Source organism: Coenobita brevimanus, chromosome 64 (genome assembly GCF_032717465.1).
Source record: "Coenobita brevimanus isolate Jiangsu-jjx chromosome 64, ASM3271746v2, whole genome shotgun sequence".
Lineage (NCBI taxonomy): Eukaryota > Metazoa > Arthropoda > Malacostraca > Decapoda > Coenobitidae > Coenobita > Coenobita brevimanus.
Window position 1 is genome coordinate 5,079,192 of NC_137017.1, and position 15,128 is coordinate 5,094,319.

General features: G+C 44.0%; 1 protein-coding gene across 1 annotated transcript in view; it reads right to left on the minus strand.

Moving 5' to 3' along the window:
• The window catches only part of LOC145404629 (uncharacterized), a 42,748-nt gene extending 34,983 nt beyond the window's left edge, over window positions 1–7,765 (minus strand). Inside the window, exon 1 of the mRNA XM_080276151.1 lies at window positions 7,539–7,765. Coding sequence (XP_080132277.1) covers window positions 7,539–7,765 — 227 coding nt within the window. The remainder of the gene's footprint in view (window positions 1–7,538) is intronic.
• Between the last annotated feature and the right edge of the window lie 7,363 nt (window positions 7,766–15,128).

Below are 15,128 nucleotides of genomic sequence, written 5' to 3' on the forward strand. Positions count from 1 at the left end.
TCATTGACCACAAACAAGTAGCCGCCATCCTGTGGCAAACAGCGCCTGGCCATGGCTGGAACTGACTTCTTCAACATGGCAGGTGCAGGGGAAATGAAGTCTTAGCCCCAAAGAGGATGAGCTGTGTATAGGAGATATGTATGAGTGGTAGTCTATGACTCTGACTGCTTGGTAAATGTGGTTGAGTTCCTCGCCTGGGAGTGTTGTGCAAGGCCGGTTTCCAGGCCTTAGCCCCATGTCACTCCAGAAGTAATAGGCTACTTCCTGGGAGGATGGTTACCATCCAGCTACTACCATTTCGTTGGGGAAACGGGTGCTACACCGTGCCCAAGGGTGACCCGGGACTATGCATGGCAGGGGCGTCCATCTTCCCTGAGCCGGCTACATGCTCCGGCCGCATACCCTAGGCAGATATGAATACGATTTTTTTTCTTTACGAACTGGACGTCATACATTAATTTTTACACATAAATACAAACGTAACTGGAAAGCACTCACAGAGCGCATACCTCCGCAAATGCCGTTGCCATTAAAGAGGATCCGGGTCCGGACCCGCGGAGATATTGTGTGGAATGCGCAGGATCGAGATCTGCCCCCAAATTGAATCAACTGTTCCTACACACGAACCACTCCTCCACAAAATTTTACTCAAATTCATTGAGAACTTTGGAGATACTGTGCGGATTCGTCCCCAAATTTAATAAATTCTTTCTTGGGCCATCCTTCCACAAAATTTAATTGAAATTCATTGAGAATTTTTGGAGATACTGTGCGGGATACACGATCCGGATTCGCCCCCAAATATAACAAATTCTTTCTTGGCCCATGGCCCACCCTTCCACCAAATATAATTGAAATTCACTGAGAACTTTTGGAGATACTGTCTGGACAAACATACAGACAAACACTTGTGAATCCATACCATTCTCCAAATTCGTTGGTGGAGGTAAATAAAAAGAAATAAATTTGGCATTAACAGAAAAGCAATCCACACCTACGTTAATAAAGCACAGCAAAAACAATACCTGTCTGTCTGTCTGTCTCTGTTACACACACACACACACACACACACACACACACACACACACACACACACACACACACACACTGACCAATATGATTAAAGCAGCAAGGGTGATAAACTCTCTCTCTCTTGCGCAACATTTAACTCCTCCCTTTCCCCACCCCTCTTCCCTCCCCCTCCTTTCTCTCCCCTCTCCCTCCCTCTCTCCTTTCCTTTCAGTCGCCCCCTCCACATTCCTTCTCTCCCTCTTCCTCTTCCTATTCCTCCCTTCCTATCACCCTCCTCTTCCCTTCCATCCTCCCTCCATCCTCCTGTACTTCTCCCTCCCCTTCCCTCCCTTTCCCACCCCCTTGTTAATTACTTTGTCCTTCTGCTTGTCTCCTTTCCCTCCCTCTCTCCTCCTGATTTCTCTTCCTCTGCCCTCTTCTCTCTTCTCTGCTCTTGTCTTTTCTCTCCTTCCCTTCCCTTCCCTTCCTTTCCCTCCCTTTCCCTTCCCTCCTTCTCCATGCTGTTCCATCCTTCCTTCTCCTCCATCAATGCAGCGATGTCTTATGCTTTTCTCATTTCCTGACGATGATTTAATTCACGTAAAGAACACCTCCCTATCGTACTGAAGGGGCTAATGAAGTATATATCGCACCCCTCTACTTCGAGACGTATCCCTAGTCTGAATAAAATAGTCTGAAGGCATCACAAATACTCCATGAAATAACATCGAAGTGAGAGTTAGGCGCGACAGAAAAAAAATAAAATAAAATAAAAATGGAAACAGGTCGGTTGATGAAAGAGATGGCCAAGGAAAGTAAATGAGACAAAAATAAACACTAAGAAAAATACTATAAACATTAAAAATACAAAAATAAAGGAATAAGTAGGCTGTTGCTCAGGTACCAAGCTCATCTGTACGTGAACCTGTAGACTGCAGGCTGAAGGAGTCATTCCCCTGCAGTCCAACATCCCCCTTTCGATGGACAGGGAGGTTGTCGAGGGAAGCTTATGTAATCAGGCAACGGAACCGCCCGATTATTGTAGTGCCATCACGTGAAGGCGTCCCTCTCCACCACGTAAACACCGAAATGGAAGGAAATGATTGTTTCAACCCCTTAAAGATGGTTATGAGTTTTTATAGTACATTTTTGCAACCTTAAGACGATTTTTTTTTTTAAATTCAAGAAAGACCTCCAGTAACGATGGGGTTAATGAAAGCTGTATCTAATCCTTCCAGTCCCAAATGTCTCGCCTAAGCTGAAGAAAATCGTCTGAAAGTAGCGTGAAGAATGATGACGTTTATGTAAGGAGGTTAAGTTCAAGGGCGGATGTAATTGGTGAGGGTACTGTGTGTGTGTGTGTGTGTGTGTGTGTGTGTGTGTGTGTGTGTGTGTGTGTGTGTGTGTGTGTGTGTGTGTGTGTGTGTGTGTGTGTGTGTGTGTGTGTGTAAAAATGCACCCTCTCCTGCATCACGGAGGTGGGAGGAGGAGGAGAAGGGGGCAAGAGGGAGGCAAGAGAGAAGTAGATAGATAGGAAGGTAGAGAATACGAGAGGGAGGAGGGAGGAAAAAGGAAAGAGTATATTAAAAAGGTGAGAGGGGATCAAAGTATGAAAAGTGGAAAAGACAGATAGACATAGACAGACAGATAGATAGATAGATAGAGAGAGAAGGAGAGAGAGAAGGAGAGAGAGAGAGAGAGAGAGTAAAAATACCCCCCCTCTCGTGCATTAGGGATAAGGCGAGACTCTTCACTTGATTATGGACAAATAAACTCAAGCGTTGCGGTTACACACACACACACACACACACACACACACACACACACACACACACACACACTACTCCAATATACTCCATCGGTGTCTACCATCCATCTTATTTTGGCCTATTCTCTATTACGTATATTTATCAATGTGTCAACTTCGTATATCCTGGCTCTATCTATTCAATCCTAGTTTATCCTCATTCTATCTATCGAGGCCTAGTCTACCATTGCTCTATCTAATCTGCCCCCTTTCTATCTCCCCAGTTCCAGTCATTAGCCTATTTTCTCACGTCTTTAATTATCACCCATTTTTCCTTCCAGCTTCCTTTGATCTTCCTTTATTGGGTCGTTTCTTTATTTCTGCTTAATTATGAGTAGCTTTCATAAGGTTTTGTCCAGGGTGGGGTTTTGTCCAGACTGTGGTTGTGGGCATATGAGGTTTTGTCCAGGGTGAGGTTGTGGCCAGGTGGGGTTTTGTCCAAAGTGAGGTTGTTGCCAGAGGGGTTTTGTCCAGACTGTGGTTGTGGGCAGGAGGGGTTTTGTCCAGACTGTAGTTGCGGGCAGGTGGGGTTTTGTCCAGAGTGAGGTTGTGGGCAGGAGGGGGTTCTGTCGAGTGACGTTGTAGGCAGATGAGGTTTTGTCCAGAGTGAGGTTGTAGGCAGATGGGGTTTTGTCCAGACTGTGGTTGTGGGCAGGTGGGGTTTTGTCCAGAATGATGTTGCGGACAGGTGGGGTTTTGTCCAGAGTGAGGTTGTGGCCAGGTGGGGTAATACAGAGAACCAGGTGACTTAATGAAGGGGGTGTTGCCTCTGAGAATCGCCTCTGGTAATGTTGCGTGTGTTTGGGAGGGCCTTGTGTCGGTGTATATGTGCTTGTGTTTGTGTATTTCTATATATCTGTGTGTTTGTGCGTGTATGTCTAGTTTTGACTGTGTATGCGTATATTTCTCTTATTACATTAGTGTGTTTTTATGTTTGTTTTGTATGTACTGCTTAGGACTGTGTATATTTACAGGTATGTCTAATTATCAGAAGGTGTTTACTTTTTTGCCCATTTGTGTGTGTGCTTGCGTATTTCTATGTATGTTGTGTATTTTTATTACCTGCAGTATGTTTATACGTGAGTGTATTTCCGTGTTTGTAAGTACGTATGTTCTCTTGTGTGTGTGACTGTGTTTGTGAAAGTAGTCCACCTGTTTGTGTTGTCCTGTGAAAATACGTGCTTGTGTTTGCATGCACGCGTGGGTGTCTTTATGTAAGTTTTAATATACTGTATGTTTGGATTTGTGTATATGCTTTAGTATCGCTGCATATGCATGACTGTACAGTATTTGTGTTTTTGTATGAGTGTTGATGCACGCTTTGGTGTCCTTGTGTGTGCAATTATAATCATTTTTGTCCTTGTGTGTGCACTTATAATAATTTTTGTTGTGTGTGTGTGTGTGTGTGTGTGTGTGTGTGTGTGTTGTGTCCTTGTGAAAATGTTCATGGATACCCTTGACTACAGTCGCGGCGCATGTCTCTGAGGTTGTCATTATCATACCCTGGCAACCTATCATTCAAAATGTGCGTCCGATTTCGTATCATACACTTATCATATTATTATGCATGAATATATTATACACGAATATTATTATACACTAACATATTATACACGAATACTATGCGTCTCATGTTATACACGAAATCAGACGCACTTTCGAATCGTAGGTTGCCAGGGCACGATAACAACAATCTCAAAGTTGCGTGCCGCGGCTATAGTTTATTTTTTGGTGTGTGATTTATGTGCCTGTCATCGTGAATGTTTTTGTATCCTTATGTAAGTCTATGATAATCTCCGTGTCAAGTTTTGTGTGTGCATACATGATCCGCTGTTTAACCTTGTGTATGTTTGTGTGGATTAACTTGTGTACGCTGCGTGTGTGTGTGTATTTGTGTTCATGTATACTTTAGTGGTTATCGCCGTGTAGACAAGTTAAGCACATCGTTACTTTAATGTCTGTTTACCGTATCTTAATGAACACGTCTGGTGAGGTGATGGTGATGTAAATTGAGCGGTGAAGTGGAGATCGTGGGGTCCTTGGCTTTACCCTGGCTATTGCAGGGAATAATTTGAGGATACGAATTCGTTAATAATACCGTGATTGCTGTTCTTCCACACGACTCCACTGACACGTCATACTAGCATCCCACTAACAGCACAACCCCAGGATTAGTTGTATTAGCTTCCCTAACCTCATTATATCACAATGGAGGTGAGAATTAGTGACAAGATGGTGACGTGTGAGGGCAGCTGGGGATCAGCCTCTGTTGGTGTGTAAACTACTGGACCGGGGAACCTGGCTTAAATTCAGATACGGAGGAAATAATTTATTGCTTCAAGTACGATGACGGCTTCCCTTTGCTCTGGCGATGCTTAATCAGTAACCCCTTATTTACTGTCAAGTTGACTACTGTGGACACCGCACGACAATTATATTTGTCTGCGGTGGAATTTTTCATTTGACGATATATATATATATATATATATATATATATATATATATATATATATATATATATATATATATATATATATATATATACAGTATAATGCACACACACATTGGCATCACCAAACGAGGCACTGGGTCACTCAGTGCCACCCTTAACCCTTCACCAGAGAGTCACGTCCCACCGGTTGTAAACATCAAGTGCCGCCTCTTAACCGCACCTCTGTTTATTGACACCAACATCCCTACAAGGCCACGCTTACCACCCTCACTGCCATCCCTTTCTTTCGTGAAGTATACTGTCGGTTATGCCATTACCGTAATCCTTAAGCTGCAGTGGGTTTCTCTAAGCTGAATAAGTCGTCTAGCGTCAGTCTGAACATATTTTAGTTCGCACTGAATAAAATTTCCTGACGTTAGGTGGAATTCTGTACAAAAGAGCTTGTGTATCGTGGCCAGAGAGATATTTAATGTGTCTTCAAGTCTTCAAGTGAGGTCCTAGGATACTTCTAGAATGTTTTTATCTTCCTACGTAATCTCCTCTTCAAAATTCTGCCTGCTACATCGATCTCCTCTTCTCTATATATTACTTCCTCCAGTATATATCCACCTCTCACTACATCTAAATTGTCTTCCTCTTTCTCCTCTAGTTATCTCTTTTCCTAGATGGCTAATTCTCTCTCTTCCTACAGATATTTCTTCTTTCCCCTCCTCTTACCACGTCATGGTTCTCTCTCTTTCCCTCCTCCCTCCTCCTCCTACACTTACCTCCTCCTCACGCACCCCTTTCTACGGTTATCTCCCCCCCCCCTCGTCCTCTTCTATCAAATTCTTCACACACCTACTTCCTCTCTCTTCTTTCCCCTCCATGTCCTCTTCCTCTCCTTTCTACCTCCTTTTCCTCCTCCTCTGGCTACAATTACCTCCTCGTGATCTACCTTCCTACACACACACACACACACACACACACACACACACACACACACACGATCACCAAAGAGGGATAACACGCACACAGTAAATACCGTCATCAAGCACTCACATAAATAGTCGCTAAGAGCTCTCTCTCCCTCTCTCTCTCTCTCTCTCTCTCTCTCTCTCTCTCACACACACACACACACACACACACACACTCAAGTAAATAACACCGAGCACGCGCGCGCACACACACACACACACACACACACACACACACACACACACACACGAGGACGACTAACAAGAGACACAGACATAAAAATGGCAGTAAAGCCCACTAAAAAAAACAGTCACTCACAAACATAACATGCAGAATTATTACGGAATAAAATTATACTGATATGCCCTTCATGAGTAGGGAGAGAGAGAGAGAGAGAGAGAATTACTACTGTCAAGTAAATGAAGCAGAATATTTCCCTTTCAGCTTAAGATATTCAGGTATGTCGCTGTGGAAATGGCTATCATCGGTTAAGGAAGCTCTGTAACACCTTCTTGAGCGATTTATTTGGCTTATTACCCCTTGCCACTCTCTCCTATGTCACCACCATACTCAGCATAAACACCATACACTCCGATAATAACAAGCCGTATCCAAAAATAAATCGCTAAGGAAGAGGTGCTAGGGAGTTGCACACACACACACACACACACACACACACACACACACACACACACACACACACACACACACACAAAGAAAGTTGAAGCCTCTGTCACAATTTAGTCTCACTCAAAGCCGGTCTTCCTTTTCCACTCATTCATTATAACTTTCATTATAAACTACTGCTGTCTTCTTCACCAATACTGCTGTACTTTGCATTCAGTTTGGTGTTAAGGTTGTGTGGTGGAGGAGGTGGAGATGGTGTGGAAATGGTGGTGTAATGGTAGTGGAGGTGGTGTGGCAGCGGTGGTGGTGTGGTGGTCCTGGTGGTGATGTGGTGGTAGTGGAGGTGGAGGTGATGGAGTTGTGCACTGACGGTGGAGGTGGTAGTGTGGTGTGGTGTGGTGGTGGTGATGGTGGTGGTGGTGTGAGTGGGAAAAGCGGTTGTGGTAGCGTAATATGGATTGATGGACTGTGGTGGGTGTGAATGGTAGGTGTTTTGTGGAGAGATAGGTGGTGTGGTGGGGAGAGGGGGTAGTTGGGTGTGGTACGTGGTGTGGTGTGGGTGGAATGCTGTGGTGAGGGTCACAGTGGTGGGAGTTGGGTATAATGCAGTGTGTGGCGGTGTGGTAAGAGGCGTATAGTGGTGGTAGTGGTAACAGGTATGGTTGGGTAGGTAGGTGGGTAGGCCGTGTGGTGTCGTGGGGGTGTGGCGGAAGTGTGGTAGATGGTGTGATGGGGGAGGTGTACGGTGTGGCAGACGGTATGATGTTGCAGGACGAGTAGCTGGTGTGGTAGGGGTGTGAGGATGGTGTGGAAGATAGCGTGGTAGACAGTGTGGTAGGGGTGTGGTGTGGGAGTGCTGGAGATGCAACAGCAACAGGAAGAAGGCTGTTGTTACTGCTGCTGAACTTCATAATCTTAAGACTCGCCAAAGGAGGGCAGAACAACGGGAGGAGGAAAAACAGTAACGGGGGGAGGAGCCAACAGGACAAGGAAGGAGGGGCGTGGTGGCGGAGGGGGTGTGTGGTGGGGGGCCGGAAAGCATAACGGCATTGACAGGGGGCGTGGCAACAGCAGGAGGCTACAGCAGAAGGCGTGGCGAAGACGACATGAAGGCGTGACCATAGTAGGAGGGCTTGGAGGCTGCAGGAGGCGTGGAAGCTTCAGGAGGCGTGGCGGCGGCGATGGGGGGCGTATCGTTAGCAGCAGGAGGCGTGGAGGCGGCGACAGGAAGGCGTGACGGCACAAGGGGGGCGTGGCGGCGGCGGGGGGGGGCGGGGGGCGTGGTGGCTGCTCCTCTCCCTCACTCAGTCTCCCCCGCGATCACCCGCTGTCGACACCCAACCCGCCGCCGCTCTCCAACCAACCACACACTCCTCTCCACACTGCCACCGCCGCCGCCACTTCCCCTCCTGCTATCCCGCCGCCGCCGCCGCCACAGACACCGCCGCTGATCACCTTCCAAGCCCCCCGTGCCTTCGGCTTTCCGGCTGGAGGCGCGACAAGCCGGGAATATGGAAATATGTAGAAGGGTGTGAGTCGAGTCGGACCGCGAGAGTTGAAGTTCCCTACCACGTTGCATCGGGCGACTCGCTTCAACCCTCTCTCTCACTCTCTCACTTGCCTCACCCCTCTCGGCAAAACTGACTCATTTTAGGGGTGTTATGTGGGGTGATTTGGTTGTGTAGGGAAGAACAGAGAGTAGAGAGGAGAGGACAAGAGAGAAAAACTAACAGGAGAGGGGAAAACGAGAGGAGAGAGAAGATACGAGTAAGAGGGGGGACAAATTGGAAGAGAACTAGAGTGAGGCAGAGACAGAAGAGGAGTGAGGAAGAAAGAGAAGATGAGTGAAGGACAAAAATACAGGAGCTAAGAGGGCAGGAAGGAGTAGAAAGAGGGGAGAGCTAAGTAAGGAAGAGTGAGAAGACAGAAAGAAGAGGAGTGAAGGACAGGAGAGTGAAAGACTAAGGGAGAGGAGAAATTTAGAAAGAAGCTAGTGTAGGAGAGAAGAATAGAGACTAGAGAAGCGAAGCACATAAAGAGGACAGATGAGAAAAGAAGAGAAAAAAGAAGAGAAGCAAGAAGGAAAAGAGTGATACGAATAGCAAAAATATGAAAAAGTGAAAAAAGAAGAGTTAGAAAAAAGGACAATACGAACGATAGAAGACAGGAAACTATCGGAGGCACAGGAAAGAACAAGAAGAGAAAGTAACGAGGGAGAACAGAGGAGAGAAGAGAGAAGAAGAGACGAAAGGGAAGAGGCCAAAAAAAGGAAAAGTTATCGAAGGAACTACGAAGAACGACATCAAGAGGCGAGGAAAAGAAGAAGAGCGGTGAAGAGAAGAAAAAGACAGGCGAGAATATGATGAGAGGAGAATGAGGACTTACATGAAAAGTTACAGCATCAACCAGCGTCCATCTACATTGCCATCTGTAATTCGTCGTCGTTAAAGGTAAATAAACAGGTCTTGCATGTAGTTCTGGTGGTGGTTATGACAATGACGAAAAAAAAAAAATATAGGATTGAATCTAGAAAAGAAAGGAAATGGCAGTGGATGGAAGGAAGGAGGGAAGGAAATGGATGGCGGAAAGGGGCAAAGGGAGACATGGTGAGAAAAGACATGACAGTGGAAGGGAAGAACGAAGGAAGGAAGGATGGGAAGGGAAACATGACTGATGAGACAGAAAGGGGAAACGAAAAGATGGGAGACAGAGAAAAATTAAGAAATAGGAATCTAAGGAATGGGAATGGAAGGGATGAGGGAAGGATGGATGGGGAAAGGGGAGGCAGAGTTGATGATAAAATAAAGGGAACGAGGATAAAACACTGCAGGGAGAAAAAAGGATGAAGGTTGTGACAATTAAAAAAAAAGGAGGTGAAGGGATGAACGAAGGATTGAAAGGAAAGAGGGGACGGTGCTGCTAACTAGGGGATGGGAGAACGTGGATAAACGAAGGAAATAAGAGATAAACCTGATGACAAAGAATAATGGAGAGGGAAGGGATGAAAGATTGGTGGAAAGGGAAGGGAGGAGGGACAAGATGATTAAAGAAGAGGGAATGGCAATATATGATGGGTGGGAGAGAGAAAGAAAAATAAGTGAATGGAAATAACGCAGAGTATGAAGGAGGAAAGAACAAGAAATGGGATGAGATGAAGAGCTTAAAATCATGAAGGAATATCGAACTAACAGGTGAAAAGGGAAATGTGAGGGATAGAAAACTAAGAGAGGGAGAGAACAAAAACATGAGTTAAGGAAAAATGAGGAAAAGGAAAAAGGGACGAGAGAAAAGGACGATGGATAGACAGTAAATGATGGAGGCAAAATAGGGGAAGAGGAGAGAAGTGGGGAAGGGTGAGAGTGGGAGGGATGAGGAGGGATGGGTAAAAATGAAAAGGCATAGAGAGAGAGAGAGAGAGAGAGAGAGAGAGAGAGAGAGAAATGAGGAGGGATGGGTAAAAATGAAGAGGCATAGAGAGAGAGAGAGAGAGAGAGAGAGAGAGAGAGAGAGAGAGAGAGAGAGAGAGAGTGTAAATGGAAGGGAGATGAAAATGAAGAGGAAAGGGATGAAGAAAGGGAGAAAAAAAAGAGGGAGAGGAAAGGTTTTAAGAGGGAGGGAGGGAGGGAGAATGAAAGGGATGGTAGGAAAAAGAGAAGTGAAAGGGAAGGAGGGAAAAATGGGACGTACGAGTTGGGAGGGAGGGAAAATAGAAAAAGAAGAGGGAAGAGGGGGGGGGAGGAGGGGGAAATGATTACATGGAGACTGAAATGGGGGAAAAATGGAGGAAAGGGGGAAGAAAGGGAGAGGGGAAGGAAAGCGGGGAGAACAGAAAGAGGAGGAGAAGGAAAAAAAAATAACAGACATGAAAGAGAGAAACAGGAAAGGAGGGAACAGGAATGAAAGAGGAAGAGAAGAAAAGGAGAGAAGGGAACACGTAGGGAGAAAAGTGAAAGAAAATAAAAAGGAAGAAAAGGGGAAAATAAGGAAGGGTAAGAAAAGGAAAGAAGAAGAGGGAAACAGAATGAGAGACGAAGAAAGCAGATTAAGAAAGAAGTAATTATGAAAGGAAAGACGAAAGTTGAAGAGGACAATTGGAGACAGGAAGAAAAGTAGAATAAAAAGGGGAAAACAAGGAAGGATAGAGGATGTGGAGGAGAAAAGACGCATACAGGCTATACGGTGACGTGATGGAAAGGAAAGGGAGGGGGAGGACAAGAAGACAGAAAAGAATGAAAAATGTGCGAGGGGGAGAGGGAAAATGGAAAAAGGAAAAAAATACGGAAATGGGTTGTTATTAGGTTGGAGAGGCTTGTGGCCATACTCCTTTTTTCTTGGGTTAAAATTACCATCTCTCACTCTTGAATTCTGAACCGTAACAAGTATAACACTAAACATTTATGCTAGTCACGAAGCAGTGGTATGGGAAGGATGCAGAGCCGTCGCACTCTCTCTCTGCCACTGAGCTATGTGAAATAAGCTGCAAAAGGACGAAAGTCAGGGCCAAGTAAAAAGAGTATAGTGGGGGAAAACGAGATGCAATAGGGACAGGCAATAGGGTATGAGAAAATGGGGAGTAAAAATAGGAAGAATGAAGAGATAGGAAGAAAAGAGTAGAAGAATTGGGGTAAAAGTAGAGGAAATGGGACCAGTGCTGAGAAATGGGGAAGAAGTTGAGAATAAAGGGAAGCAAAAGTAGGGAAATTGGGGAGAAGTAGGAAAATTTGAAAAGCTGGGAAAATGGGGAGAAACGTGGTAAATGGAGAAGTAGGGAAAATGGGGAGAATTGTGGAAAATGAGCAGAAGTGGGAAAAATGGCGAGAAAAAGGGAAAAATGGGGAGAAGTAGGCAAAATAAGAAGTATGGAAAATGGGGAGAAGTAGGGAAAGTGAGGAGTATGGAAAATGGGGAGAAGTAGGGAAAATGGGGACAAGAGGGGAAAAATGGAGGTAGCCAAAAACAGAGGTCGGGAAAATGGGGAGAAGTAGGGAAAGTGGAGAGATGTAAAGGGAAAGAATGCAGTGACAGGGAAAACTGGGGACAAAGGGGAAAAATTTAGAAGCAAGGAAAATTTAGAAGTATGAAAAATGGGGAAGCAGGGAAAATGGGGTAGGGGTAGGAAAGACTGGGTGGAAAACTGGTAGCGGGGAAGTATAAGGAAGATGGGCAGAAGTTGGGCATAGCAAGAGTAAGGAAAATGTGAAAAAAAACGAAGAAAGGAAATAACTAAGAAAACTGTGCCAGGAGTATTAAAAATGGAAATAGGAGAAGTTTGGGACAGGAACAGGCAAGAGATGGGTGGGGTGGGGAAAAACAGGGAGAAATGGGGAGAAATGATAAATGGGATGAGATGGAGAAATGGAGAGAAATGGGGATAAATGGGGACAACCTCTTCAGTACGATGAGGTCTTTGGGATATTCGTTAGGCTACCAGACGATTATATTCAGCTTAGGAGGGCCCTCTATACTCTGTTCACTTTCCTTGGTCTAAAACTGCCATCCCTCCATCTAGAATGCTGAGCTATAACAATAAAGATAACACTAGATAATGACGCTAGTCACGAAGAAGTGCTAAGAAAGGTTGCAGAGCCAATTTTTTTTTTTCTTACCACTGAGTTTCGTGAAATAAGCTGCAAAGGAATAAAAATTTGGGCCAGGTTAAGGTGAACGAACTATAGTAGTGAAGTGGAAAATAAAGGCCTTCTTTTTTTTAGTCTTGATACTACCAAACTATTTTCATTCATTTTCTTTACAGTACGAAGTCCTACTAAAGAAAGTTTATTCTAATCTGACCAATTACTCTCACTCATCTCAGCTGACCTGATAGCCACTGTGGTCAAATTAAGATAATTTTGACTAATAACCAAGGGGATTCATTAGCATCCATAACTAAAGCTCACCGAATTTCAAGTAAACACGAAGGCTGTATTTTACCCCTCTAATTACCAGAGTCTCCCCAGAGCTGAATAAAATCGTCTGGAGATAGCAGGAATGAAAAAATGAGAGAGAGAGAGAGAGAGAGAGAGAGAGAGAGAGAGAGAGAGACAGACAGACAGACAGACAGAGAGAGAGAGAGACTAGCAACCGACGTATGGATATAAGAAGGGTAGTCATTCAATAATCCCTTTACACTTCCAAGAGAGCAACTTAACTGAGCGAAATTTCAACCCATTTCATTATCGCAGACAGTGGGAAACCTGATGATGATGATGATGATGGAAATTTCTCATGGTGGTGGTGGTGGTGGTGGTGGTGGCGGTGATGATGATGATGATGATGATGATGATGATGATGACAGGAATTCTTAATAGATTTCGATACTCTTTACAATACCGAAGTTCCGAATTAATTGAGTGATATTTGAGTTCGTTTAATTACTACTCATTAGTGTACAAAGATCATCACAAGGAGATGATAAGGAGTCGTATTATAGGCGACTTTGGGGATACCGTAACACTTTCTCTAAGCGATTTATTTTGCTATTGTGACACCTTCTCCTAAGTGACTTTTTCTGCAATCGTAACACCTCTTCCGCAGGGATTTAATCTAAAACCGTAACACATTTCCTAAGCGATTTATTCTGAATTCGTAAACACCTCTTTTTAAGTGACAATCTGCAATCGTAACATCTCTTTATACGATTTACTCTGCAATCGTAAAACCTTTTTCTATGCAATTTATTGTGAAACTGTAAAATCTCTCCCTTTGCGATTTATTCTGCAATCGTAAAACCTCCTCAGCGATTTACTCGGCAATCGTAACACCTACACGATTTATTCTGCACTCGTAACCTCTTCCCTAGAGATTTAGTCAGCAATCGTAACACCCCTTCCTCAGCGACTTATTCTCTACATTACACTTAATTATCCTCTTGTATGTTGATGCAATGTATGTCGATAACAAAACTGCATAAATAACACGAGAGTACTAAGTTGTAATAATGAAAATAAATCACTTAGGGGGAGGTGTTACGGAGCTCCCTATAGCACTTAAACTACGGTGATTTGTTTGGTGAACAGGAAATAAAAATAATGATGATAATGATCTGAAGCAAAAGGAAGAAAAAAAAATCGAAGTAAAAAAAAGTATTATAGGTGAGATACCAGGCTTCGCAGCACTTTTTCCTTGGCGACTTATTTTTTGCATATTACACCTTCTCTCGTACGTTATTCATGTTGTTTCAGTATCGATTCTGTTTGTACCGAGAACATATAAGAGAATGTTGAAGTATATTGTGAATAATTAATCGCTACGGAATAGATATTACGACATGTTATCTCCTGAATCACTTAGCACACACACACACACACACACACACACACACACACACACACACACACACTACTGTACAAAGCTCCAACCATCTTAACCTACACACATGCAGGAAATCATCTTATCTCACTAACACAAACATCCTGAACCTCTCTCTCTCTCTCTCGTCCTCTTACAACTGCTACCAAAATCACCCCCCCCCCTTCTCGTTCTCTCTTTACTCCAAGTCGTCCATCATCTATACCAGCTACTAAAATCATCCTCTCTCTCTCTCTCTCTCTCTCTCTCTCTCTCTCTCTCTCGGTTTTTGCAAGGCAGCCGAGACAGGGCGGTGAGTCAAGTCGGCCCCCGTGTGTCCGCCGCAGAGTGACCGCTATGGGGGGCCGCTGAGCGAAATTATCAGAGTACCCGTGTCAAAATCCTTCGTAAGTTCTGCATTGTCTGGGATAGGATCGACTCAACGATAATTTTTGTATTTTGCAGGTACACTATGCATTTCCAAAAGTCTCACGGTTGAATTCTACTTATCGCCGGTATAGTGACTGATTATTTTCGGTTTTCGTGTCAAAATCGATGGTGATTTTCATATAATTTCGGACTGAATTTGCTCCATGTCAAAATAACGATATAATTAATCTTCTGTTTTTATTATTCTTCGGTTCTCGTGTCAAAATGGTTCGTGTAATTTGGGATACTGTGGAATTTTGAGAAGGAATTTTATATAACTTTCACTAAACTTGGCCTAAAATTATCATCTCTTCATCTTGAGTGCTGAAGTGTAACAGCAGATCAGCACTAAAAATTATGCTTGGTCATGACGAAGTGCTACAGAAATGATGCAGATAAGTACTCTTCCTCCACTGAGCTACGTGAAATGAGCTGCAAATAGACGAAAAAAAAATAATAATAATAACCCTGATAATAAAAAACAAACCTAACCTAACCTGGACTTTCCTGGGTAAGTAAAATAATAATAATAATAATAATAATAATAATAATAATAAT